Raw genomic sequence first — 27,172 nt, 5'->3', positions numbered from 1 at the left:
GTAAGTTGACTATGCAAACAATTTGGGATTTTCAACACATTGTTTCTTATAAAAAGAAGAAGTGATGCAGTCAGTCTCTCCTCAACTCTTAGCCAAGAGAGATTGGCATGCATAGTATTTATATCAGCCCTCTGATTACAATGAAGAGCAAAACGTGCCGCTCTGTTCTGGGCCAGCTGCAGTTTAACTAGGTCTTTCCTTGCAGCACTCAACCACACAACTGGACAATAATCAAGATAAGACAAAACTAGAGTGTGGTGTCAAAAAAGCAGAGCATATCTTTATTATGGACAGACCTTTCCCCATTTTTACAACCATTGAATCAATGTTTTGACCATGACAGTTTACAATCTAAGGTATTGCCAAGTAATTTAGTTTCCTCAACTTGTTGAACAGCCACACCATTCATTACCTTATTCAGCTAAGGTCGAAAACTTAGGGAATGATTTGTACCAAATACAATGCTTTTAGTTTTAGAGATGTTCAGGACCAGTATTTTACTGGCCACCCATTCCAAAACAGACTGCAACTCTTTAAGGGTTGCAGGGTTCACGGGATCACGGGATCCAAACTAAAAAGTTAGCTAGCCACTAAGAAATTTTCCAATATACTTTCAAAACAACAAACTTTTAAAAAACGAGCTCTCCCTCGTTCTCACCATTTGCCTCATGCAGCGCGGCACATCTCCTTTGCATAGATCAAACTGTTGATTGTGGCCTGTGGAATGTTGTCCCACTCCTCTTCAATGGCTGTGCAAAGTTGCATTACATTGGCGGGAACTGGAACACGCTGTTGTACACGTCGATCCAGAGCATCCCAAACACGGTCAATGGGTGACATGGCTGGTGATTATGCAGGCCTTGGAAGAACTGGGACATTTTTAGCTTCCAGGAATTGTGTACAGATCCTTGCGACATGGGGCCATGCATTATCATGCTCGAACATGAGGTGGTGGTGGCGGATGAATGGCACGACAATGGGCCTCAAGATCTTGTCACGGCTTGTTGGCATTGATAAAATGCAATTGTGTTCGTTGTCTGTAGGTTATGCCTGCCCATACCATAACCCCACCTCGACCATGGGGCACTCTGTTCACAACAATGACATTAGCAAACCGCTCACCTACACCAAGCCATACTGTTGAAGTCGGAAGTTTACATACAATTAGGTTGGAGTCATTAACTCGTTTTTCAACCACTACACACATTTCTTGTTAACAAACTACAGTTTTGGCAAGTCGGTGAGGACATCTTCTTTGTGCATGACACAAGTAATTTTCCCAACAATTATTTACAGACGGATTATTTCACTTATAATTCACTGTATCACAATTCCAGTGGGTCAGAGGTTTACATCCACTAAGTTGACTGTGCCTTTAAACAGCTTGGAAAATTCCAGAAAATTATGTCATGGCTTTAGAAGATTCTGATAGGCTAATTGACATCATTTGAGTCAATTGGGGGTGTACCTGTGGATTTATTTCAAGGCCTACCTTCAAACTCAGTGCCTCTTTGCTTGACATCATGGGACAATCAAAAGAAATTAGCCAAGACAAAGAAAAATTGTAGACCTCCACAAGTCTGGTTCATCCCTGGGAGCAATTTACAAACACCTGAAGGTACCACATTCATCTGTACAAACAATAGTACGCAAGTATAAACACCATGGGACCACGCAGCCGTCATACCACTCAGGAGGGAGACACGTTCTGTCTCCTAGAGATGAACGTACTTTGGTGCGAAAAGTGCAAATCAATCCCAGAACAACAGCAAAGGACCTTGTGAAGATGCTGGAGGAAACAGGTTCAAAAGTATATATTCATAGTAAAACTAGTCTTATATCGACATAACCTGAAAGGCCGCTCAGCAAGGAAGAAGCCACTGCTCCAAAACCGCCATAAAAAAGCCAGACTACGGTTTGCAACTGCACATGGGGACAAAGATTCTACTTTTTGGAGAAATGTCCTCTGTTCTGATGAAACAAAAATAGAACTGTTTGGCCAAAATGACCATCGTTATGTTTGAAGGAACAAGGGGGAGGCTTGCAAGCCGAAGAACACCATCCCAACCATGAAGCACAGGGGTGGCGGCATCATGTTGTGGGGGTGCTTTACTGCAGGAGGGACTGGTGCACTTCACAAAATAGATAGCATCATGAGAATTAAAAATTATGTGGATATATTGAAGCAACATCTCAAGACATCAGTCAGAAAGTTAAAGCTTGGTCGCAAATGGGTCTTCCAAATGAACAAGTACCCCAAGCACACTTCCAAAGTTGTGGTAAAATGACCTCAAGCCTATAGAAAATGTGTGGGCAGAACTGAAAATGCATGTGCGAGCAAGGAGGCCTAAAACCCTGACTCAGTTACACCAGCTCTGTCAGGAGGAATGGGCCAAAATTCACCCAATTTATTGTGGGAAGCTTGTGGAAGGCTACCTGAAACGTTTGACCAAAGTTAAACAATTTAAAGACAATACTACCAAATACTAATTGAGTGTATGTAAAATTCTGACCCAATGGGAATGTGACGAATGAAATGAAAGCTGAAATAAATTCTCTCAACTATTATTCTGACATTTCACATTCTTAAAATAAAGTGGTGATCCTAATTGACCTAAAACAGGGAATATTTACTAGGATTAAATGTCAGAAATTGTGAAAACTGAGTTTTAAATGTATTTGGCTAAGGTGTATGTCAACTTCTGACTTCAACTGTTCATGCTGTCTGTTATCTGCCTGGTAAAGTTTAAACCGGGATTAATCCGTGAAGTGCACATTTCTCCAGCGTGCCAGTGGCCAGCATTTGCCCACTGAAGTCAGATCAAGACCCTGGTGAGGACGACAAGCACGAAGATGAGCTTCCCTGAGACAGTTTCTGACAGTTTGTGGAGAAATTATTCGGTTGTACAAACCCACAGTTTCATCAGCTGTCTGGATGGCTGGTCTCAGACAATCACGCAGATGAAGAAGCTGGATGTGGCGGTCCTGAGCTGGTGTGGTTACATGCGGTCTGCAGTTGTGAGGCCAGTTGGACGTACTGCCAAATTTTCTAAAACTACGTTGAAGCGGCATGATGGTAGAGAAATTAACATTCAATTCTCGCAACAGCTCTGGTGGACATTTCAGCAGTCAGCATGCCAATTACACACTCTCTCAAAACTTGAGAAATATGTGGCATTGTGTTGTGTAACAAAACGGCACATTTTAGAGTGGCCTTTTATTGTCCCCAGCACACGGTGCACCTGTGCAATGATCATGCTGTTTAATCAGCTTCTTAATAGGAGAAAGGAGAAATGCTCACTAACAGGGATGTAAACAAATGTTTGCACAAAATTTGAGAGACATACGATTTTTGTGCATATGGAACATTTCTGTGATCATTTATTTCAGCTCGTGAAACATGGGACCAACACTTTACATGTTGCGTTTATATTTTTGTTCCGTGTATTTTCAAACCCTAGAGCCAAGATTGGTAATTTGACTGTATTATATGAGCTCGTTTGCGCTGAGGTGGGAGAGGTGGTAATATCTGAAGTGTGTCCTTAAAAGTGCCAATTTCCAGTATGCGCCTGGTGGGGATATTTAAGAGCAACTGAAAGCTGGTCTTAGTGGTAACACGGTTGGTTATGGCATGGATTTTGACGGCGGAAGCGCAGCCAGCCAGCCGTGACGCACGGTGCCCATATGCACATGGAACAGAGCTACAGTATGTGCTTTTTGTGCCTTAAACCTCGAATTTTGAATCATACAAAACAAGTGTTTCCCCCCCAATTTAGTTTCATTTGATTAAAAACAAAGCGTAGCCTCCCCTCTCAATGAAGGCAGTTGTTTTATGTCATACCCAATGCATTCGCCAAGTAGTCAAGACTATCGATGAAGGGTTTGGCTCGTAAGACTAAGATTTATTTGAAAGCAATCACCAGAGCTTTGTTAAAATATCAAATTTGTCAGCAGCAAAACAGTGAATACATCCTGTGCAACGTCACACCTACAGTATGTAGGTTATTACAGCGCCTTTTATTATTTTGGATGTGCGTTAAAATTCCTTACATGTAGGCTATATATGACGACCCATCATGGAACGAGAGCTGAGATAATCTGGTGAAACTCATATTTAGAAACATTTAAGTTATTTTCCTGTAACAATGGCTTGTTTTCCGTTTCATTTGATTAAAAAACAAGCCCTTGTAGTAGGCTACCCTTACCCTACTATAACGAAAGCTGTTACAACAGCAATGTGTCGACTGTATTGTTCTTATCCCGGCCATGTATTCGCCAAAGAGCCTATCCATAAAACATTTCTAAAATGTCAACTTGTGACTTTTGCCAATATTCACAATTCACATAGGCCTACCTGCAGTGCATAGCATACTCCATACGGCTTGTATCCATTCCCATTTCCAAAGACCAGCTCTTGTCCAGTTACCAAAGACGCGCTCCACCAAACACAGGCTATTCAACATTTTCAGTACTATAACGCTGTATCAACAGTAGGCCAAGGCTATATCTTGTTTATTGAGAACATGCCTCACACATACAATACAATTTACGGGAGCCTAGTATTTTTTATTTGAGGATAAGTGCGATGCATAAAGGCCTATACGCATTTAAGCTAATTACAATAATATTGACTGTCAACACTCCAAAGATATTGAGCAAACAGTGGATTTTTTTAATACTGTTGCCTATGCTATTTAATAAACTGTAGTATCAATCCACAATGGACTAGGAGAATATTCTGTGCCCCTAACCGAAATTGGAGTTGATGACAACGCAATAATATACAGAATTTTAGAAAAATGCATGAGGTATTAAGCCATGGAAGGCCTTGATTGGCCAAGCCCTCATCACACCTAAAACTTGTTTCTTCATCAAAACCCAGCCCTTTCGCACTTCTGCCAACTATTGTGTTCATAATAACTGCTGTGAAAATAGCAAACATATTTCTGACACACCCCTAGACCTATAGCACTATGCCAGCACTTAGATTTACCATTTGCATTAGGTTTGTTAAAATAAAACCCTTAGCGTTGTCTCAAACATTAACTAGTCTTGTGATTGGGCACACCTCTTTGACCTGTGTGCCCTGAGTTAGTCCAAAAAACTTGACTGCTGACATGCAAAACATTTTGGGACTGTATTAACAGTGGACTAATTAAAAAGTTTAAAAAATAAAAAAAAAGTTTAAAAAAGTTAAAAAATCGTTTTTCAGTGGATTTTTCCTTTAAGGCCAGATTTCAATCTTAAGCATTACAGCCTGCTTGACGTTTAAGGGATGATTCCAATTGAGCTCACATCTGCAGCGTTTACCTTCAATGAGATATCTGTGAACGTGATTGATTTGATCTTTCCATGACAGACTGACCAGGTAAATCCAGGTGAAAGCTATGATCCCTTATTGATGTCACTTGTTAAATCCACTTCAATCAGTGTAGATGAAGGGGAGGAGACCAGTTAAAGAAGGATTTTAAGCCTTGAGACAATAGAGACATGGATTGTGTATGTGTGCCATTCAGAGGGTGAATTGGCAAGACAAAATATTTAAGTTTGTTTAAACGGGGTATGGTAGTAGGTGCCAGGTGCACCGGTTTGTGTCAAGAACTGCAACGCTGCTGAGTTTTTCATGCTCAACAGTTTCCCGTATGTATCAAGAATGGTCCACCACCCAAAGGACATCCAGCTAACTTGACACAACTGTGTGAAGCATTGGAGTCAACATGGGCCAGCATCCCTGTGGAACGCTTTCAACACCTTGTAGAGTCCATGCCCAGACAAACTGAGGCTGTTCTGAGTGCAAAAGGGGGGGTGCATCTCAATATTAGGAAGGTGTTCCTAATGTTTGGTATACTCTGTGTATATTTAAATGCAACTACGGTGTGAAATTCTCTACTTTTTTCATCCAGCAGGTGTTTAAAAACCACACATGAAAATGTGCACAAACGGGCCCTTAAACGTTTCTATCATTTCAACAGTTTTTACAGAGAAATGTTCACATATAAACAAGACATTAAATGAAACGTAAATGAAGGGGTTGAGAATGTCAATAGCTTGAGCCAAGTCATGTCTACTACATATATAAAGGACGTCACGCTGCTTGCTTAGCGAGTACCGCTTCCCCTTGATTGACTCATATCGAGACTTCCAACTCAGGACCTCTGCCCTGCAAACACACGTGACCTCCCTCCTGAAGTGTTCAAACCCGTCACACTATTGAAAAGGCCTTTTCCAAAGGCGCAAGGAGTGACACTTCAGGTTAAGGAGTGAGTTTTACAGTTCTCCCATTTGCTACATATAGACAGATAATCAAAGGGTGCATCTCAATAGTTTGAAACCATCCCTACTATAGCTTCTGCCAATGGGTACTTTATGATAGGGAAGGACTAGAAAAGCAAACAAGCTTGAGCTACCATTACATTACCAATACCCAGGTGGTGCAAATATGGCTGGCATAGAATCAGGCGATGGTACTGTATCAGTCTCACAATGCTTTAGGGTTGGGACGGTAATGGCCAAGCGTTCCATCTACAGCTTTGTTCAGTCCAGTCATGTTGAAAGGGAATCAAAAGAGTACCAACAAATGGTAGCTAAGGGCTATGATTCAGTCATTGTCTTTCAACAGGTGGCGCCACTCCTACTTCTTTGACTGTTAGTCCCTCTACCGATCAGTGCAAACAAAAGTTACGCTATCTGATGTAAGACAATGGGGTTCCGTTTGAAACAACCACAGCCTAGGCGCATAATCACTGTATTACAGAAAGTATTGAATTTAGTAATATGGCCCTGCTTTTTTCCCCACTACGTTGTATATTGTTTATACCTATCCAATGCTTTCAGATCTACAAGTGCAAGTTAGGGGTTAGGCATTGTTAAATTGAAGCCTGGGCCTTGGTGCACCATACATGCCCACTGCCCCGCCCTCTGTTGTGGCAAGGGTGTGAACTGTGAAGCTTAGTCAGACTTGGGACTGGTTAGCCAGGGTTTTTGTCCCCCTTCAGTCGGCGGACGAGCTTCTCGCTGCTCCGTCGGATGGAGGCGCGCAGCTTACTGAAGGAGCTGCTTCTCTTCAGGGAGCCACGGTCATCCTACGGGGAGAGATAGCAAGGTAGGGTTACACACACATGCTCACCCACATGTATGCATGCAACTGCTTATACACATGTATGTATGCACATGCTCACACACCACACGCACATGCTCGTACAGACACAAACACACCAATGGGGGCTGCTGAGGGGAGGACGGCTCATAATAATGGCTGAAACGGAGCGAATGGAATGGCATCAAACCATGTGTTTGATGTACTTGATACCATTCCACTCCAGCCGTTACCACGAGCCTGTCCTCCCCAATTAAGGTGCCACCAACCTCCTGTGGTACATACACACATATACACACACAGGCCCAATTGTCTGTATACATGTACATATACACTCATGCATACTCTGGGTAGGGCTATACAGCCACACTGTAGGCAATCAATGCAGCACATACTTTTATAAACTAAGCGTTTACACAGGCTGCCCAATTCTGATATTTTTTCCACAAATTGGTCTTTTGACCAATCACATCAGATTTTTTCACATCAGATCTTTTTCACAACTGATCAAAAAAACAATTAGTGAAAAACAGATCAGAATTTCGCTGCCTTTGTAAACACAGCCTAAGCAGGACGATCTGGATTTAAACCAAATAGCAAAATTAGAGCAGTTGAAGGGAGAGCAGCTCATAGTAGAGCTGGAATGAAATGAATGGGTTTGATACCGTTATATTAATTCTGTTCCAGCCATTACAATGAGCCCGTCCCCCGATTTTAAAGTGACACAACAAGCCACCGCTGTCTTCACTGACATTTTCGACCTCTACCTGACTGAGTCTGTAATACCTACACTACCGTTCAAAAGTTTGGGGTCACTTAGAAATGTCCTTGTTTTTGAAAGAAAAGCACATTTTTTGTCCATTAAAATAACATCAAATTGATCAGAAATACCGTGTAGACATTGTTAATGTTGTAAATGAGTATTGTAGCTGGAAACGGCAGATTTTTAATGGAATATCTACATAGGCGTACAGAGGCCCATTATCAGCAACCATCACTCCTGTGTTCCAATGGCACGTTGTGTTAGCTAATCCAAGTTTATCATTTTGAAAGGCTAATTGATCATTAAAAAACCCTTTGCAATTATGTTAGCACAGCTGAAAACTGTTTTGCTGATTAAAGAAGCAATAAAACTGGCCTTCTTTAGACTAGTTGAGTATCTGGAGCATCAGCATTTGTGGGTTCGATTACAGGTTCAAAATGGCCAGAAACAAATAACTTTATTCTGAAACTGGTCAGTCTATTCTTGTTCTGAGAAATGAAGGCTGCGAGAAATTGCGAGAAATTGCCAAGGAACTGAAGATCTCGTACAACGCTGTGTACTACTCCCTTCACAGAACAGCGCAAACTGGCTCTAATAGAAAGAGAAGTGGGAGGCTCCGGTGTACAACTGAGCAAGAGGACAAGTACATTAGAGTGTCTAGTTTGATAAACAGACGCCTCACAAGTCCTCAACTGGCAGCTTCATTAAATAGTATCCGAAAAACACCAGTCTCAACGTCAACAGTGAAGAGGCGACTCCGGGATGCTGGACTTCTAGGCAGAGTTGCATAGAAAAAGCCATATCTCAGACTGGCCAATAAAAATAAAAGTTTAAGATGGGCAAAAGAACACAGAGACTGAACAGAGGAACAGAGACTGTCTCAGTATGTAAAAATGTAATAAAATGTATGCACTCTACTGTAAGTCGCTCTGGATAAGAGCGTCTGCTAAATGACTAAAATGTAAATGTAGGAACAGCTCATAGTAATAAATGGCTGGAATAGATTGAATGGAATGGTATCAAACACGTGTTTGATGTGTTTGATACCAATCCATTTATTCCATTCTAGCCATTACTATAAGCTGCCTTTCCTCACCACGAAAAAACTTGACTCGAGTTGAACTTTTGACGGACAAAAACGGACAATGATGAATGCATATATACGATTTCATCCTTGCTCATGAGTCTCTGTAGCCGTAGCCTGAGCGATAGAGAATTGTGCTCTTCCTCACCCCATTCCATTCCAGACTGAGGCTGACCTCCTCTCCCCCGTGTAGGCCACTGTCGTACTTCACTGTGATCACCTCAGAGGTCAGGCTCTCACTACTGCTGCATTGGTTCTCCATGGCCGTGCTGTTCCTGGAGGCCTCAGCAGCTAGAACACACCGCTTCTGGCTCTATACACACACAGACGCACACACAGATGAACCCATGATTGCATGAGCGGGCCTAAACGCAAAAGCATGCATACACACGAATGCATAAACACACACACATCACATGAACACATACAACATGGAAACACACAGCAATACTACTAAGTGTGGGAGGATAAACACATCCTGGCCATTCCCTGGCCAGGTATTTCCTAAACCTTCACATTTCATTGGTATTAATAAGTCACTTGCGGGTGAACTCCTTTCCCTACTTGTAAGTGGTTACGGTTGTATGTATATGATCATTCCTCACAATCAAATGCCGACCGCATTATCTCCCAAGAGAACTCTCCTCCGTTATTGTCACAGCCGTGCATATCGCCCCATTAGTGGATACCAAGATGGCCATCAAGGAACTTCACTGGACTTTATGCAAACTGGAAACCATATATCCTGAGGCTGCATTTATTGTAGCTGGGGATTTTAACAAAGCTAATTTGAGAACAAGGCTACCTAAATTCGATCAGCATATCTATTGCAGTACATGAGCGAGTAACACGCTCGACCATTGCTACTCTAACTTCTGCGATGCATACAAGGCCCTCCCCCACCCTCCTTTTGGCAAATCTAACCATGATTCCATCTTGTTGCTCCCCTCCTATAGGCAGAAACTAAAACAGGAAGCGCCCGTGCTTAGGTCTATTGAACGCTGGTCTGACCAATCGGATTCCACGCTTCAAGATTGCTTTGGTCACGTGGACTGGGATATGTTCCGGGTAGCCTCAGATAAATAACAACATTGACTTATATGCTAACTCGGTGAGCGAGTTTATAAGGAAGGGTATAGGAGATGTTGTACCCACTGTGACTATTAAAACCTTCCTTAACCAGAAACCGTGGATTGATGGCAGCATTCACTCAAAACTGAAATCACGTACCACCACATTTAATCATGGCAAGGCAACACGGAATATGGTCGAATACAAACAGTGTAGTTATTCCCTCCAGATTACAAAAAGAAAACCAGCCCTGTCGCGGACATCGATGTCTTGCTTCCAGACAAATTAAACAACTTCTTTGCGTGCTTTGAGGACAATACAGTGCCACCGACGCGAACCGCTACCAAAGACAGGAACAATGGAGGCCAAGATAACTGAACTAAATGACCATCGCCCCGTCACACTCATTTCTGTCATCATGAAGTGCTTTGAAAGACTAGTCAAGGATCATATCAACTCACCTGTCACCTTAGACCCACTTAAATTTGCTTACCGCCCCAATAGGTCCACAGACGATGCAATCGCCATCACACTACACACTGCCCTATCTCATCTGGACAAGAGGAATACCTATGTAAGATTGCTGTCCATTGATTACAGCTCAGCATTCAACACCATAGTACCCTCCAAACTCATCATTAAGCTTGAGTCCCTGGGTCTTGACCCCGCCCTGTGCAACTGGATCCTGAACTTCCTGACGGTGGTGAAGGTAGGAAACAACATCTCCACTCCGTTGATCCTCAACACTGGGGCCCCACAAGGGTGCGTTCTCAGCCCCCTCCTGTACTCCCTGTTCACCCACGACGCGTGGTGCATGGCCATGCACGCCTCCAACTCAATCATCAAGTTTGCAGACGACACAACAGTGGTAGGCTTGATTACCAACAACGATGAGACAGGAAGGCAAAATTATCATCAAGGACAATAACCAAGCGAACCACTGCCTGTTCGTCCCGCTTCCATCCAAAAGGCGATGTCAGTACAGGTGCATCAAAGCTGGGACAGAGAGATTGAAAAACAGCTTCTCTCTCAAGGCCATCAAATTGTTAAACAGCCACCACTAGCACAGAGAGGCTGCTGCCTACCTACAGACTTGATATCATTGTCCAGTTTAATAAATGGAACACTAGTCACGTTAATAATGCCACTTTAAGAATGTTTACATATCTCGCATTACTTATCTCATATGTATATACTGTATACTACACTATCTATTGCATCTTAGCCGCTCTGTCACTGCTCATCCATATATTTGATATTTATATATTCTTATCCCATTCCTTTACTAGATTGTGTGTATTAGGTTTTGTTGTGAAATTTGTTAGATATTAGGTTTTGTTGTGGAATTGTTAGATATTACCTGTTAGATACTGCTGCACTGTCGGATCTAGAAGCATAAGCATTTCGCTACACTCGCAATAACATCTGCTAACCATGTGTATGTGCCCAAAACAATTTGATTTGATCTATATAGGAATTTCATTATGAACAATACATTCATGTGGACCCTACTATAACTGAACACTTGCCTTTTTTTCCCTTCCTAAAAAATAAATAAAAACTGTAAAAAATAAATAAAAGTTAAATAAAACAATTATATGAATTTAAATAAAATACACTGCTCAAAAAAATAAAGGGAACACTTAAACAACACAATGTAACTCCAAGTCAATCACACTTATGTGAAATCAAACTGTCCACTTAGGAAGCAACACTGATTGACAATACATTTCACATGCTGTTGTGCAAATGGAATAGACAACAGGTGGAAATTATAGGCAATTAGCAAGACACCCCCAATAAAGGAGTGGTTCTGCAGGTGGTGACCACAGACCACTTCTCAGTTCCTATGCTTCCTGGCTGATGTTTTGGTCACTTTTGAATGCTGGCGGTGCTTTCACTCTAGTGGTAGCATGAGACGGAGTCTACAACCCACACAAGTGGCTCAGGTACTGCAGCTCATCCAGGATGGCACATCAATGCGAGCTGTGGCAAGAAGGTTTGCTGTGTCTGTCAGCGTAGTGTCCAGAGCATGGAGGCGCTACCAGGAGACAGGCCAGTACATCAGGAGACGTGGAGGAGGCCGTAGGAGGGCAACAACCCAGCAGCAGGACCGCTACCTCCGCCTTTGTGCAAGGAGGAGCAATGCCAGAGCCCTGCAAAATGACCTCCAGCAGGCCACAAATGTGCATGTGTCTGCTCAAACGGTCAGAAACAGACTCCATGAGGGTGGTATGAGGGCCCGACGTCCACAGGTGGGGGTTGTGCTTACAGCCCAACACCGTGCAGGACGTTTGGCATTTGCCAGAGAACACCAAGAGTGGCAAATTCGCCACTGGCGCCCTGTGCTCTTCACAGATGAAAGCAGGTTCACACTGAGCACGTGACAGACGTGACAGAGTCTGGAGACGCCGTGGAGAACGTTCTGCTGCCTGCAACATCCTCCAGCATGACCGGTTTGGCGGTGGGTCAGTCATGGTGTGGGGTGGCATTTCTTTGGGGGGGCCGCACAGCCCTCCATGTGCTCGCCAGAGGTAGCCTGACTGCCATTAGGTACCGAGATGAGATCCTCAGACCCCTTGTGAGACCATATTCCGGTGCGGTTGGCCCTGGGTTCCTCCTAATGCAAGACAATGCTAGACCTCATGTGGCTGGAGTGTGTCAGCAGTTCCTGCAAGAGGAAGGCATTGATGCTATGGACTGGCCCGCCCGTTCCCCAGACCTGAATCCAATTGAGCACATCTGGGACATCATGTCTCGCTCCATCCACCAACGCCACGTTGCACCACAGACTGTCCAGGAGTTGGCGGATGCTTTAGTCCAGGTCTGGGAGGAGATGCCTCAGGAGACCATCCGCCACCTCATCAGGAGCATGCCCAGGCGTTGTAGGGAGGTCATACAGGCACGTGGAGGCCACACACACTACTGAGCCTCATTTTGACTTGTTTTAAGGACATTACATCAAAGTTGGATCAGCCTGTAGTGTGGTTTGCCACTTTAATTTTGAGTGTGACTCCAAATCCAGACCTCCATGGGTTGATAAATTTGATTTCCATTGATAATTTTTGTATGATTTTGTTGTCAGCACATTGAACTATGTAAAGAAAAAAGTATTTAATAAGAATATTTCATTCATTCAGATCTAGGATGTGTTATTTTAGTGTTCCCTTTATTTTTTTGAGCAGTGTATATATATTTTTAAATGCAGACCGGACCCACTTGTTTAGGGGTGTGAATGGCTGCCGCCTCCACTGTCTCTGCTGCCTTCAGTTTGCCCTGTCGCCTGTAGAGAGCTCCCAAGTTCCTCAGGGTGCTGGTAATGGTGGCACTGCACGGGGTCAAAGGTCAGGGTTTGTGTAAGCCAGGTAATATTCATTAGTGTACACCGTAGCAAAACCTTTTGCAACAGAAAACTAAAACAAGTCTTTCTTGTTGGACAATTTCAGATATTCCTTCCCTGTTTCGGCCTGTTTTCTTTCATTTCATGCCTAATACGGCCCAGCATTAGGCACAGATCTAGGATCAGCTTTCCCGCCCCAAATCCTTACCTTAACCATAAGGAGGGAGAATGAGGAACTGACCTTACATCAGTGACTCAAGTGACAAATTCAGCATACTCAGTCAGAAAACTACTGGGTAGATGGTGAATCTTTAAAAAAAAAATTTTACTAGGCAAGTCAGTTAAGAACAAATTCTTATTTACAATGACGGTCTACCAAAAGGCAAAAGGCCTCCTGCGGGGACGGGGGCTGGGATTAAAAATAAATTAAATAAAAAAATAGGACTAAACACACATCACGACAAGAGAGACAACACTACATAAAGAGAGACCTAAGACAACAATATAGCATGGCAGCAACACATGACAACACAACATGACAACATGGTAGCAACACAACATGGCAGCAGCACAACATGGTAGCAGCACAAAACAGGGTTTCTTGGGCACAGACAACAACACAAAGGCAAGAAGGTAGAGACAAAAATACGATCTAGGATCGGCTTCTTGGTAAAGTTGTCTCTAGATGCTGATCTTGAGTCAGTTTAGTATTTTCCCCACTAATGGTTATGGTTGGTATTAGGGGAGGGGAAGCTGATCCTAGAGCTGTACCTAGTGGAAACGTCACCCGGAGCATGGAGATGACTGACCTGTCCACTTTGCGAGTTCTGTCCCAGCTGCCTTGATCTCCTATAGACAGACCTTCTCTCTGTCTGCCCTGAGGAGCACACTTTTAAACATGGTCAACAAGAGAATGGTGAACAATGGCTCAGTTGGTTGGAGCATTGGTTGCTGTGCAGGTTATAGTCCAGTGTGGGAAGATTGTTTACTATGGTTGTAGTAGGTGAAATGGGCCTGAGTTTGCTCACCTGTTCCTCCCTCTCCTCTGCCTGCATCCAGATGCACTTGACCTCCCCTGTATCGACAGATACATACACAGACAGACAGACAGACAGACAGACAGACAGACAGACAGACAGACAGACAGACAGACAGACAGACAGACAGACAGACAGACAGACAGACAGACAGACAGACAGACAGACAGACAGACAGACAGACAAGTTAACTGGTGTAATGGAACCAATAGAATAGCCCCAAAAGAGCAAACCCACCCATCCAGCATGCAGGCTAAGCGAAACACAGCACACCTCAAGGATTTGAAAGAGTTAAAGTACTATTTCAACCCAGGTATGGCTGGGAACTAGAGGCATTTTCCATTCTGTTTTCACAATAAAAACTTGAATGGAAGTTGTAAATGATGGGTCCTTACCATTTGTATAGCCACTGGCCTTCTCGTGGGCATGGGTTAGGATCTCTTTGTACAGCACTTCTGCTTGTTTAAACTTCCCCTGCTTTAGGTAACAGGAGGCCTAAGAGAGGAAGGGAGATACTTTTGTATATATAGTGTATGTGGACACCTCTTCAAATTAGTGAATTCGGCTATTTCAGCCACACCTGTTGCTGACAGGTGTATAAAATCGAGCACACAGCCATGAAATCTCCATAGACAAACATTGGCAGTGGAATGGCCCTACTGACGAGCTCAGTGACTTTCAACGTGGCATCGTCATAGGATGCCACCTTTCCAACAAGTCAGTTCGTCAAATTTCTTCTCTGCTAGAGCTGCCCTGGTCAACTGTAAGTGCTGTTATTGTGAAGTGGAAACATGAGGAGCAACAACAGCTCAGCCGTGAAGTGGTAGGCCACACAAACTCACAGAATGGGACCGCCAAGTTCTGAAGAGCGCAGCGCATAGAAATCGTCTGTCCTCAGTTGCAACACTCACTACTGAGTTCCAAATTTGCCTTTGGAAGCAATGTCACCACAATAACTGTTTCTTTAGGAGCTTCATGAAGTGTGTTTCCGTGGCCGAGCAGCTGCATAGAAGCCTAAGATCACCATGCGCAATGCCAAGCGTCAGCTGGAGTGGTGTAGAGCTCGTCGCCATTGGACTCTGTAGCAGTGGAAAAGCGTTTTCTGGTTTGGGCTAGTGATCTAGTGAAGGGAAATCTTAATGGTACAGCATACAATGAAATTCTAGACGATTCTGTGCTTCCAACTTTGTGGCAACAGTTTGGGGAAGGCCCTTTTCTGTTTCAGCATGACAATGCCCCCATGCACAAAGCGAGGTCCATGCAGAAATGGTTTGTCGAGATCAGTGAGGAAGAACTTCACTGGCCTGCACAGAGCCCTGACCTCAACCCCATCGAACACCTTTGGGATGAATTGGAATGCCGACTGCGAGCATAATCGCCCAACATCAGTGCCCGACCTCACTAATGGTATTGTGGCTGAATGGAAGAAAGTCCCCGTAGGAATGTTCCAACATCTAGTGGAAAGCCTTCCCAGAAGGGTGCAGGCTGTTATAGCAGCAAAAGAGGGACCAACTCCATCTAAATGCCCATGATTTTGGAATGAGATGTTCGACGAGCAGATGTCCACATACTTTTGGTCATGTAGTGTATCATTAAGACATCATGAGTGGAAATAACGACATTCCAAACATATGACAAGGAAACAAATTCTATACAAAATACTTAATTTTTTACGTCAATCAAATCAATCAATCAAATGTATTTTATACAGCCCTTTTTACATCGGCAATTGTCACAAAGTGCTTTACAGATACCTATTTCTTATGTTCCTGTGCATTTATCAACAGACTATTGACTTGACAGTGATGTACCTGTCAATGAGAGGCTCTATAAAATACAGGTCAGTTGAATTACTAGAACCTTCATTTAGGCACAATCCATAAACACCCATTAGCCCCTATCCTCTAGGCACATCTATAGATCTGAAAGGGATGGATACTGTAGATGAAAGCAATACGGCTGATCTCTGATTGGCAACGTGGACATCCACCATATGGCTTATTATACTAATCCAATCCTTTCACATCTGCACAATGTCCAAGGAGGTAGAGGCTAGGGGTTGTTTCTGGAAACGACCATGGTCTTTCAAAACGGAGTACTAGCCCAGGCACCAGGCAGATTCAGTGAGCTGCTCTGTTTGGGACTAGATGCTAGCGTCCCGGTATTTTCCTTTCATCATTCCAGCAAACTTCTATCAACTGTGGCAGATGCTTAACCAAGCCAGACCATTAAAACTCAGCTCAGCTCAGTAGTGTGGAAAGGGTACCAGTCTCTCACCAGCTTGTTCTTGGTTTTAGCCATGTTGGGGTCGTCGGGGCTAAGCCTGGTCTGGTAGATGTCCAGGACCCGTTGGTAGTGCTGCTCCACCTCTCCATACTTCCCCTGGTTCTGGCACAGCAAGGCCAGGTTGTTCAGCTGCTTGGCCACGTCAGGATGCTCCTTACCCAGTATCTAAATCAACAGGAGTTAGGAGTTTAGGGTAGGATGAGTTATTTAGATAAACGCAGACACACAGTTTACATAGACATTTTAGTCATTTAGGAGACACTATCCAGAGACTTACAGTTAGTGCATTCATCTTAAGATAGCTAGGTGGGACAACCAAATATTTCAGCCATAGAAAGTACATAAAGTACATTACATTTCCTGAATAAACTTGAGAGCAGGTCAGTGCTAGCAGAAAAAAATTATACATTGAGTGTACAAAACATTAGGAACTGCTCTTTCCATGACATAGACTGACCTGGTGAATCCAGGTGAACGATATGATCCCTTATTGATGTCACCTGTTAAATCCATGTTCTATTATTATTTTTACACACACACACAGACACACACACCCCTAGTGACCCACCTTCTCCCTAATCTCCAGCGCTCGTTTACACAGTGGCTCGGCGTCTTTGTACCTCCCACTCTTCCCATAAAGCACAGCCAGGTTGTTGAGTGTAGCGGCCACCTGAGAGGAGGGTAGGGGACATTAGCCACAGGGTCAGTGACACTCACACAGCCGCTAGGTCAATGACAGCTACACTGACTAGTAGCTGTCAGCCTTAGGATTGGAAGGGGAAGCAGGTATGGCAGCAACACAACAGTGGGGTCAGGGACAAACACAAAGTGATGGCCATACACACACATAGACATAAAGTGATGGTCATACACACACCGCCGGGTGGTCCCTGCCAAGGGTCCTCTCCCGTACCGCCAGCGAGTCGTTGAGAAGGTTTGCTGCCTCTTTGCACTTATTCTGGTCCCTGGAAGGAGAGGGGTGGAGGGCCTGGTTACTAGGGTATCGCCACGGCAACCTCAGGGTAAAACCAGGGTTAGGGTTGCCAGAGCTTGGCTGTTTTCAACAACAACAATGGTCCCCATCATGTGAGAAGAGTAACTGACTATTTATCATGTTAAACCCGAATGCTTTCACTGTCAAACATAAGGCTGGGATTGGGCTGCAGAGTTGGTGGATCGTGCTTTGAATGAAATGGTGTGGCTGGCAGGTAGGATTTCCACACTAAATCATACAGACAGAAGAAAAAACAAACATTTGGGCCTGGCAGCTATTCCAAAAAGGCGGAGCCTATGTCCTTATAAACTTCCTGCATCATAATGTGCTTCAACACTGAAATTTGACACCTGATATTTTTACTCTATTGGCAGCCACTGCTTCTTTGAAGTTTAGAACCTGCTAGCCCATTGCCATCTGTGGGAAAGCTAGGTGCCCCCTACATGAGGAATGCACAAAAGTGGATAAATTACTTAGCTCATGTCAGCTGTTGTCTATTCTAAAGTAACATAATCCTAAATCGATGGTACCATAACGTTGACCAATTCGTTTTGGAAAAAATAAGAAAATATTGATATTCATATTTAGTCATATATGACTGGAAGACCATAAGAGCACTCATTGAAAGGATACATAACTTCAATGTAGTAAAGACAATAGGCCTATGCTGTCATCACTATAATATGTTTTATGTTCTCTGATCAGATTCTTTCCATTACAAACACTATCCCGTCTTACTCTTATCAAACTGGTGGAACAATATCTGATCGGAGAACATAACTGAATATAACGCAGGATCGTTCCTGTGGTCCGTCATCATCTTCTCCGGCATCCCGCGGGGCTCACCTGTAGACCAGGGCCAGAATGTTAAGCATGGTGGCCACGTCTGGGTGCTCGTGCCCGGAGGTCTTCTCCAGGTCCTCCAGGGCCTGTTTGCAGAGAGGCACGGCCACCTCGTAGCGGCCCTGCGAGGCGTACTGGATCACCAGGTTGTGGAGCGTACGCAGACGGCCTGGAATCTCGTAGCCACCCTGGTTGGCGGCAGCCATCGCCACATTGCTACTGTGCTGCTGAACTGAAGGGAATATGGAGTCTACCTTATTTAATGACATAAAAACTGTGACATTATCGCTACCGCTAGTTTACTAGCTAGTAATACTAGCTTGCTAGCTGCTAGCTTCTAATACATGCAACAAATCATTTGTGCCACTGACAAAATAATACCACCAACACCATTACAACAATTAGTAATTGTACTATTGTCGTTAGGGGAATAAAAGTTTATTTTGTTTTTATTTTGTGACCATCATTGCCGTTACTGTTAGTGTTTCACTGTGCCAGAGAATGTTTGAAAGCTACATAGTAGGCCATTCTGATACTGCAGACGATTCTAGATTAGATTACGGTAATAATCCCGGTCTCTAATCCCCTGCCCACCCAGTGCTTACTGCCATGGCCCTGGTTCTCCTCTTCGTCATTGCAGAAGAGGTCATCCAGTGTCTCCTTGCTGGAATCCATCTCTTCCTGGTGAGTAAAGCTAGGGTTGTATTATCACTAACGTTAAGGTACACACAGCTAAAAAGAATTGTTCCTAGAACATGAGGTTAAGTTCCCACTCCTGTCTGACTGAAAAGAAAGCCCAACAAAACTTTGAGAACATATCAGATGATTCATGTTCTGGATACATTGACAATGTGGAAGAAAAACGTCCCTGTTCATGTCATCACCCTGCAATTTTTGGACTGTCCTGGAATGGTTTTGCGAGAAAATAAGTTGTTAGAGATGCTAGAATGCTATCTGTAACATTGATTAATTGTTCTGGGAACCAAAAGTTGTTGGCTTGGCATGCATTCACACATTCTGTGGCACTGTTGAACCCATGCTTGTCTCTAAAAGTCTCCTCTTTAGTACCTTGACATTAACTCTGGCTTCTTTTGTACCTTCTGTTATAGCATGGATCCCACTGCTGCCACCAAAAACCATTAATCATATTGTCTGACCTGCATTTGAGTATAAAGTTCTCAAACATGATCTAGGAAATGTTGCTGTCTGCAGGGACTTAAATCCCAATGGCTCCCGAGTGGCGCAGCGGTCTAAGGCACTGCATCTCAGTGCAAGAGGTGTCACTGGAATCCCTGGTTCAAATCCAGGCTGTATCACATCCGGCTGTGATTGGGAGTCCCAGAGGTGTGTTATCTGGGTTTGGCCTGAGTAGGCTGTCATTGTAAATAATAATTTGTTCTTAACTGACTTGCCTAGTTAAATAAAGGTTAATATTTTTTTTTTATGAATGCTGAGAGAGCAAGTTTATACTAGTCTAGCAATATACATATTTCTTTTTTTACAATTCCTGATGGCTAAATGGGGTGGATTAATGCCTGTAAGTTTGTTTTTGATCTGACAAAATGTATTTATGTTTTACTTGAAATCAGTTGAAAATCTCTAAATAAACTATGATGAAAAAAAAGAGTATCCTAAAGTGGTGCTGTGGCGGTGACTATTGACTCACGGGGGACGAAAGGTCATCGCCGTCGTCGTCATATCGCCGGAGACAGCTCATGAACTCCAGGTGCTTCCTCTCCTCCTCCAGCTGCGCCACACTCTGCTCGCTCTCCTGCAGCCTCCACTGTGCCCCCGCCAGCTCGTCCCGCAGCCACTGGTTTTCCTGGCACAGCTGCCTCACCTGAGCACGCAGCTTCTGCTTCTCCGCCTCCACCATGCTAAGGTGGGCCGACAGGGCCAGCAAGACCTGGGGAAGGGGAGGTTGGAAAATAATTATTGGAAAATACATTATGGCCGCCAGTCCACCCATCACACTTGCATGGGAATGTCCGTTCTCGTAATTCTATTTCTATGGGTGAAAACCCAGATAGGCCTTTAACCTGAAACTGCATAGGTTTTTCTCAGGGTGCCATGTCTTGCCTTATGGTTTGTTCAAGACAACTGGGAAATCAGAAAAATAAGAGGTCAAATCATGACGTCAGGGATCTTTAGGTCGGAAAGTCGGAGCTCTAGAAAGAGGCCCGAGTTCCTGAGTTGAAATTGCGAGTTGGAAGACCGTTCAAAACTATTTTTCCCACTCGGAGATAGTTTTTTCAGAGTTCCTAGTTGTCTTGAACGCACTGAAGCCGGAAGTCAGAGATTTTTGAGTTCCGAGTTCCCAGTAGTTTTGAATGCTGCATTACTGTGGCTGACAGCAAGTAAGTGTCATCTGACCTCCCATGACATGACCTCAACCCTAACTTGATACATACTGACAAGACTATGCTAATTGCTCTAAGCTAAAGAAAGCTTACCCCAGCTGCCACAAGCAGTACCCTTAACCTCAGACCTCGGTCAGGTACATCAGGCAAAACAGAAGTGAAACAGGAAACACAGTGGCTAGCTACAAATTGAAAAACGCTTTCTCCTCCTCACCAATGTTAAGATAGACAAAGAATGAGAAACAGATATTCTTGATCCAAAATCTGAGCGCAGTCCCACATGTGATTTTGACTAAGAGACTGAAACATTAACTTAAGAGTTTTGGCATATAATGTACCATAGACATCTGACTTGTACATCACCCACATAGGCTGCTACAGCCACAACGTGTTTGTGCATTTTTTATTCCTGCCACATGTATAACCATAATAATCAAATAAAGAGTTTTACTTTTCTACACAAGAGATTGCCTATGAATGTCAAGAAAGTTTTTGTCCTGCAGACATTTATTACATCAGCAGCATCTGTTCTTCATCTGCAAATTGCAAAGATTACAATTCAATGTATCTGACCTGCGCTTCGCCCAGCCCAAGCTCTAGGGTGTCCAGTGAGCGGCGGATGGCCCTGGCCTTCTCCTGGGCAGGGCTGGGCTCCTCATGGTTCTGGCTCCCCTCCACCTCCAGGCAGTGCAGGCTCCCCAGTAGGCCCTCCAGGAGAGAGTGGTGCTCTAGTCTCAGGGCCTCCATCCCCTGGATCACCTGCCTGGTCTGGCCCAGCATCTCCTCCTGGGTTGTCCTACGATTGCCCAAGACCCTCTGCGGTGCCACCAAGGCAGGTGCGTTTTCATACATCCTGGGGAGGGATGGAGGGTGGGGAAGAGAGGACATGGAGAAAAAAAGAGGGATTAGGTCCTAATTCAATTAAATTAGAAATAGATTGTGTAGTAGAAGAACCCCATTTTCTCTGGGCTTCGAGGGCTGCAGCACTGCTGGTTTTCATCCTTTCCCTCTTATCTGGGACTGATTCTGACCTGGGACACCAGGTGAGTGGAATCTGTGGGAAATCCATGTCATTTATCAATTAATTAACTACAGATGCAGTATTTTATATACACTGCACAGCATGTTGCACTCACCTGGGTAAAAATCTGTGAGAGAAAGGCAGACACATAATCATTTAATTTCCTGGTGATGATGAGGATGTGTGGCATTTGTTATTTCAATGTAATGCAGTCAAATATTTTTCTCAATGCGATTTGGACCAAGGAGAGTGCAGCATGCTGTGCTGTGACGCGCCCCCCCAAAAAGACTGCATCTCAGAGAGAAAAGAAAGTAGTAGTGCTCTGGACCTTGAGGTTTGGATTTGAATACCCCTGATGTAAAACAGTTGGCTGTTAGTGCTGTACATGATCAATCCAGGAAGCAATGTTATCACAGACCAAGTAAGGTGATCAGAGTTAATTTTGGCAGTGGTTATTCTACTGTCTTCTTTATTTTCCCCTTGTGTTGTCAATCAATAAAATGATATTGTCTTCGCTGCGAGAACACACAAATTAATCCTAAACGTGTTAACAAGAGCAGGGTATTTAGTTTAACTTGAAAAGAGCAGTATATTTTGTTAAACCTACCTTAAGTTGAGAATTGGGAGACAGAGAGACGCTGATCCTAATCCTGTGTTGATGTGAGGCACTGTAAGCACAATGAAGTAGTGTGATGAAAGATTTGTCCACCGCTTAGCCACACCCTATGAGTAAGACAACAAACGAATATGGCACTAACACGCACCCAATTAAATACAGTATTTGGATTGGCAATGAAACATTGTGCATATACTAATACAACACACAGACACACACATTCAGGCACAAACAGACAAACACACACACACACACACACACACACACACACACACACACACACACACACACACACACACACACACACACACACACACACACACACACACACACACACACACACACACACACACACACACACACACACACACAAGCACTCTCTGTCTCTCTCTCAAACTTAGAGCCATGGACTCTCACTCACAAACTCCCACATAATCCCAAACTCATCATCTCAAGCTCACCCCGGTCTCGTTCGCAGCTAAAATTAGATATTCCCATAGTACCCTGACCCCCTGCAGAGGGGTCGCTGGCTAAACCCAAGGAATGCTTTTGTGAATGGGCACCGTGGACGGGCCTCAACAATGGCCTGACCCGCCCATTATACAACCCCTCCCAGTATGATTTGGGGGCAGTTTGAGTCCATCATAATAGGGGGGGGGGGGGGGGGTGCTGCTACAGACATTTCATGAGAGGAGGGATGTGCAGTCTGCAAATGAAATGTTGTCCTATTTGATTACCGTGGATGGAATATATTGTTATTCATTGTCCTATAAGACCAGTGGAATATAGTGAAAGACATGCCTGACACATTATTGATTAATATACACCCTGTATGACTTATGGGACCAATGGAATTAAATATGAGATAACACATATTGAAGCCAATCCATACACATCATAAAAAAATTATGCATGTGAATATGTGATATAAATACACATAGAGCTATCATAATTTATAGATGTTGTGACATCCCACAGCCACAGTATCCTGGTGCTGCTCTGTGCCAGAATGTTAGCGGAAGTCCATTGTAAGAGTCATGGTGGCTAATAGATAACATTGTCTTCTCTGTTTCTAGGCTGTAGCCTATTAGTCACCAAAACAAAGAGTTCCATGCCAACTGTTACTAGGACAGCTGGACACCGCCTCTTGAATGAGTGGGAGTGCTCCTGGGCTTGAGGCACAGTGGAGGGCACAAACTACCTACCGTGTGACGTTCAAGGCAACTGCCTTCGAGAGAAAAGCTCTGTGCATACTCAGGCTGTACAACTGATGTACAACGCATTTGACACAATGGTTGCAATATAACGGATACAGTATGTTAGTTACACAACATAACGTTTGTCAGTCTTGAACTTAGGCATGAGAATAGCATGCTATTCACCCGCTATTCGTTTTGGGTGGAGATGGAATAAATGAAGGTGTGGCAGAGCTGTGTCTACAGAATAAGGTCTAGCGAACATACCTGTTCCAAGTGGAAAAATGATCTACTTCTGATAGAAATTACACCATTCTCCATGCACTGTCATTTACAAGTTGATAAGAGCTAGGTAATAAATGAGTAATCCGTTTGGATAAGGGAATGTGAAACCAGTCATATGTGTCACGGCCGATGCTGGAAGAAGCGGACCAAGGTGCAGCGTGGTAAGCATACATATTTCTTTTTTATTTGAATGTCGCCAACAAAACAATAAACAATACAACACGACCGTGAAGCTTAACAGGGCTATGAAGCCTCTAAGAAAGTTAATTTGTCAATAGGGGGTGCTGTTAGCACTTTATTTTTTTTGACATTGCCAAATTAAACTGCCTAGTAGTCAATTCTTGCTCGTACAATATGCATATTATTGTTATTATTGGATAGAAAACACTCTCTAGTTTCTATAGCCGTTTGAATTATGTCTCTGAGTGAAACAGAACTCATTCTACAGCACTTTTCCTGATATGGAGTGAGATTTCAGAAATTTTGGCCTCTGGTCCCAGGTCAGTTTTAAAGTCCCTGTAAATCCTATGAGGATACAAACACTGCCCATGCCTTCCTCTAGATGTCAGTAAGAGGTGACAATTTGAATGGAGTCGATTGCGCAATCAGGGCCCGTATAAAACGCGAAAGACCGGATGTACCGTTCTTTTCCTGCTGCGCCTGACGCGAGATGGACGTCGCACTGGCTCTCTTTCCAAGCGTTGGTTTAGCCACTTATATATCGCCGGTCATGTTTTTACTCGTTATAGGTGTTAAAGACATCATAAGGTAGTTAATTTAAACCGTTTTATAGCAATTTATATCCGTTTAGTGCAATTTTGAGGCATTGCTTTGTGATGCACTTTGAAGCGCCGGGCACGTTTCGGGGTCCCGGTCGAACGTTAGTGGGCATTTCGAAGGACAAGAGGACATCTTTCGACCAAAAGAAGATTAGACCCAAGAAAGGATACATTGCCCAAGATACTGATGGAAGAACAGCTCACAGTAAGAACTATTTATGATGATAAATCGCTGTTCTGTTGAAAAATTTTAAACGCACATATCGCCATTTTGTTATGTGTAGCTTCGCTTGGCGGACCCGGTATTGCACAGTAAGGATAATTTTAGAAATGTAAGTCAGCGATTGCATTAAGAACTAATTTGTCTTTCGATTCCTGTCAACCCTGTATTTTTTAGTCAAGTTTATGATTAGCTATCGATTAGACTAGATCACTCTCAAATATAGCGCCCGACATTTTCAGGCCAGTTTTGCTACTATTCTCATTGTATAACCACGTTTTTTTGTGGCTAAATATGCACATTTTCGAACAAACTCTATATGTATGTTGTAATATGATGTTACAGGACTGTCATCGGAAGAATTCTGAGAAGGTTAGTGAAAAAATTAATATATTTTGGTGATCATAACGTTATCGCTCCCGTTGCCATGAATTCATGCTGGGGTAACGTTTGCACATGTGGTATGCTAATATAACAATTTATTGTGTTTTCGCTGTAAAACGCTTAGAAAATCTGAAATATTGTCTGAATTCACAACATCTGTGTCTTTCCATTGCTATGCTTTGTCTATTTTTATGAAATGTTTTATGATGAGTAAATTGGTAATACACGTTGCTCTCTGTATTTATTCTAGTCGAGTTGTGATGGTGGGTGCAATTGTAAACTATGATTTCTACCTGAAATATGCACATTTGTCTAACAAAAACTATCCTATACAATAAATATGTTATCAGACTGTCATCTGATGAGGTTTTTTCTTGGTTAGTGGCTATCAATATCTTTATTTGGCCGAATTGGTGATAGCTACTGGTGGAGAGAAAAAATGGTGGACAAAGAAAAATGGTGTCTTTTGCTAACGTGGTTAGCTAATAGATTTACATATTGTGTCTTCCCTGTAAAACATTTTAAAAATCAGAAATGATTGCTGGATTCACAAGAAGTGGATCTTTCATCTGGTATCTTGGACTTGTGATTGAATGATATTTAGATGCTACTATTTACTTGTGACGCTATGCTAGCTATGCTATTCAGCTTTTTTACTGGTGGGGGGTGGGGGGTGCTCCCGGATCCGGGTTTCTGACTCGGTAGAAGTTAACTTCCCACACTGAAAGGAGGGAAAAGGGCTACCTAAGTATGGTTCCCAATCAAAGACAACGATAGACAGCCGTCCCTGATTGAGAACCATACCCGGCCAAAACATAGAAATAAAGAAACATAGAAAACAAAACATAGAATGCTTTGTTGCTTCGTGTCCGATTTCAAAAAGGCTTTACAGCGAAAGCACACCATATGATTATGTTAGGTCAGAGCCTAGTCACGAAAAAACATACAGCCATTTTCCAGCCAAAGAGAGGAGTAACAAAAAGCAGAAATAGAGATAAAATTAATCACTAACCTTTGATGATCTTCATCAGATGGCACTCATAGGACTTCATGTTACACAATACATGTATGTTTTGTTCGATAAAGTTCATATTTATATCCAAAAATCTGAGTTTACATTGGCGCGTTATGTTCAGTAATGTTGTGCCTCGAAAACATCCGGCGAATTTGCAGAGCCACATCAATTTACAGAAATACTCATCATAAACTTTGATAAAAGATACAAGTGTTATGCACAGAACTAAAGATATACTGTACTTCTCCTTAATGCAACCGCTGTGTCAGATTTCAAAAAAGCTTTACGAAAAAAGCACACCTGCCATGTTGTGGAGTCAAAAGAAGTCAGAAATAGCATTATAAATATTCACTTACCTTTGATGATCTTCATCAGACTGCACTCCCAGGAATCCCAGTTCCACAATAAATGTTTGTTTTGTTCGATAAAGTCCATCATTTATGTCCAAATATCTCCTTTTTGTTAGCGCGTTTAGTTCACAAATCCAAACTCACGAGGCGCGTGCAAGTCCAGGCGAATGTTCAGACAAAAAGTCCAAAACGTTATATTACAGTTCGTAGAAACATGTCAAACGATGTATAGAACCAATCTTTAGGATGTTTTTAACATAAATCTTCAATAATGTTTCAACCGGAAAATTCCTTTGTCTTTAGAAATGCAATGAAATGCAGGTCGCTCTCACGGCCACGCGCATGACCAGCCCTTAGTCAAACAGCTCTTATTCTCTCCCCCTTCACAGTAGAAGCCTGAAACAAGGTTCTAAAGACTGTTGACATCTAGTG

General features: G+C 43.2%; 1 protein-coding gene across 3 annotated transcripts in view; it reads right to left on the bottom strand.

The window, feature by feature from the left end:
• Window positions 1–4,495: 4,495 nt before the first annotated feature.
• LOC139556455 (kinesin light chain 1-like) overlaps window positions 4,496–27,172 on the bottom strand; it is a 42,884-nt gene continuing 20,207 nt past the window's right edge. The window contains exons 2-15 of one of the 3 annotated variants that reach the window (XM_071370425.1): window positions 22,503–22,563; window positions 21,448–21,727; window positions 20,181–20,420; window positions 19,120–19,195; window positions 18,518–18,746; window positions 17,555–17,642; window positions 17,246–17,347; window positions 16,669–16,842; window positions 14,787–14,886; window positions 14,383–14,429; window positions 14,164–14,243; window positions 13,234–13,342; window positions 9,092–9,256; window positions 4,496–7,082 (exon numbers count right to left, since the gene is read on the bottom strand). In XM_071370425.1, the coding sequence (XP_071226526.1) occupies window positions 6,969–7,082; window positions 9,092–9,256; window positions 13,234–13,342; window positions 14,164–14,243; window positions 14,383–14,429; window positions 14,787–14,886; window positions 16,669–16,842; window positions 17,246–17,347; window positions 17,555–17,642; window positions 18,518–18,746; window positions 19,120–19,195; window positions 20,181–20,420; window positions 21,448–21,727; window positions 22,503–22,563 (1,865 nt within the window). In that variant the 3' untranslated portion in view covers window positions 4,496–6,968. Of the gene's footprint in view, window positions 7,083–9,091; window positions 9,257–13,233; window positions 13,343–14,163; window positions 14,244–14,382; window positions 14,430–14,786; window positions 14,887–16,668; window positions 16,843–17,245; window positions 17,348–17,554; window positions 17,643–18,517; window positions 18,747–19,119; window positions 19,196–20,180; window positions 20,421–21,447; window positions 21,929–22,502; window positions 22,564–27,172 lie in introns of all 3 variants that reach the window. The other 2 variants (XM_071370426.1, XM_071370427.1) reach the window with 2 other exon arrangements.

Source organism: Salvelinus alpinus, chromosome 27, assembly GCF_045679555.1.
Source record: "Salvelinus alpinus chromosome 27, SLU_Salpinus.1, whole genome shotgun sequence".
NCBI lineage: Eukaryota > Metazoa > Chordata > Actinopteri > Salmoniformes > Salmonidae > Salvelinus > Salvelinus alpinus.
The sequence above is the reverse complement of the archived record's forward strand: the minus strand, read 5'-3'. Positions and strand labels throughout refer to the sequence as shown.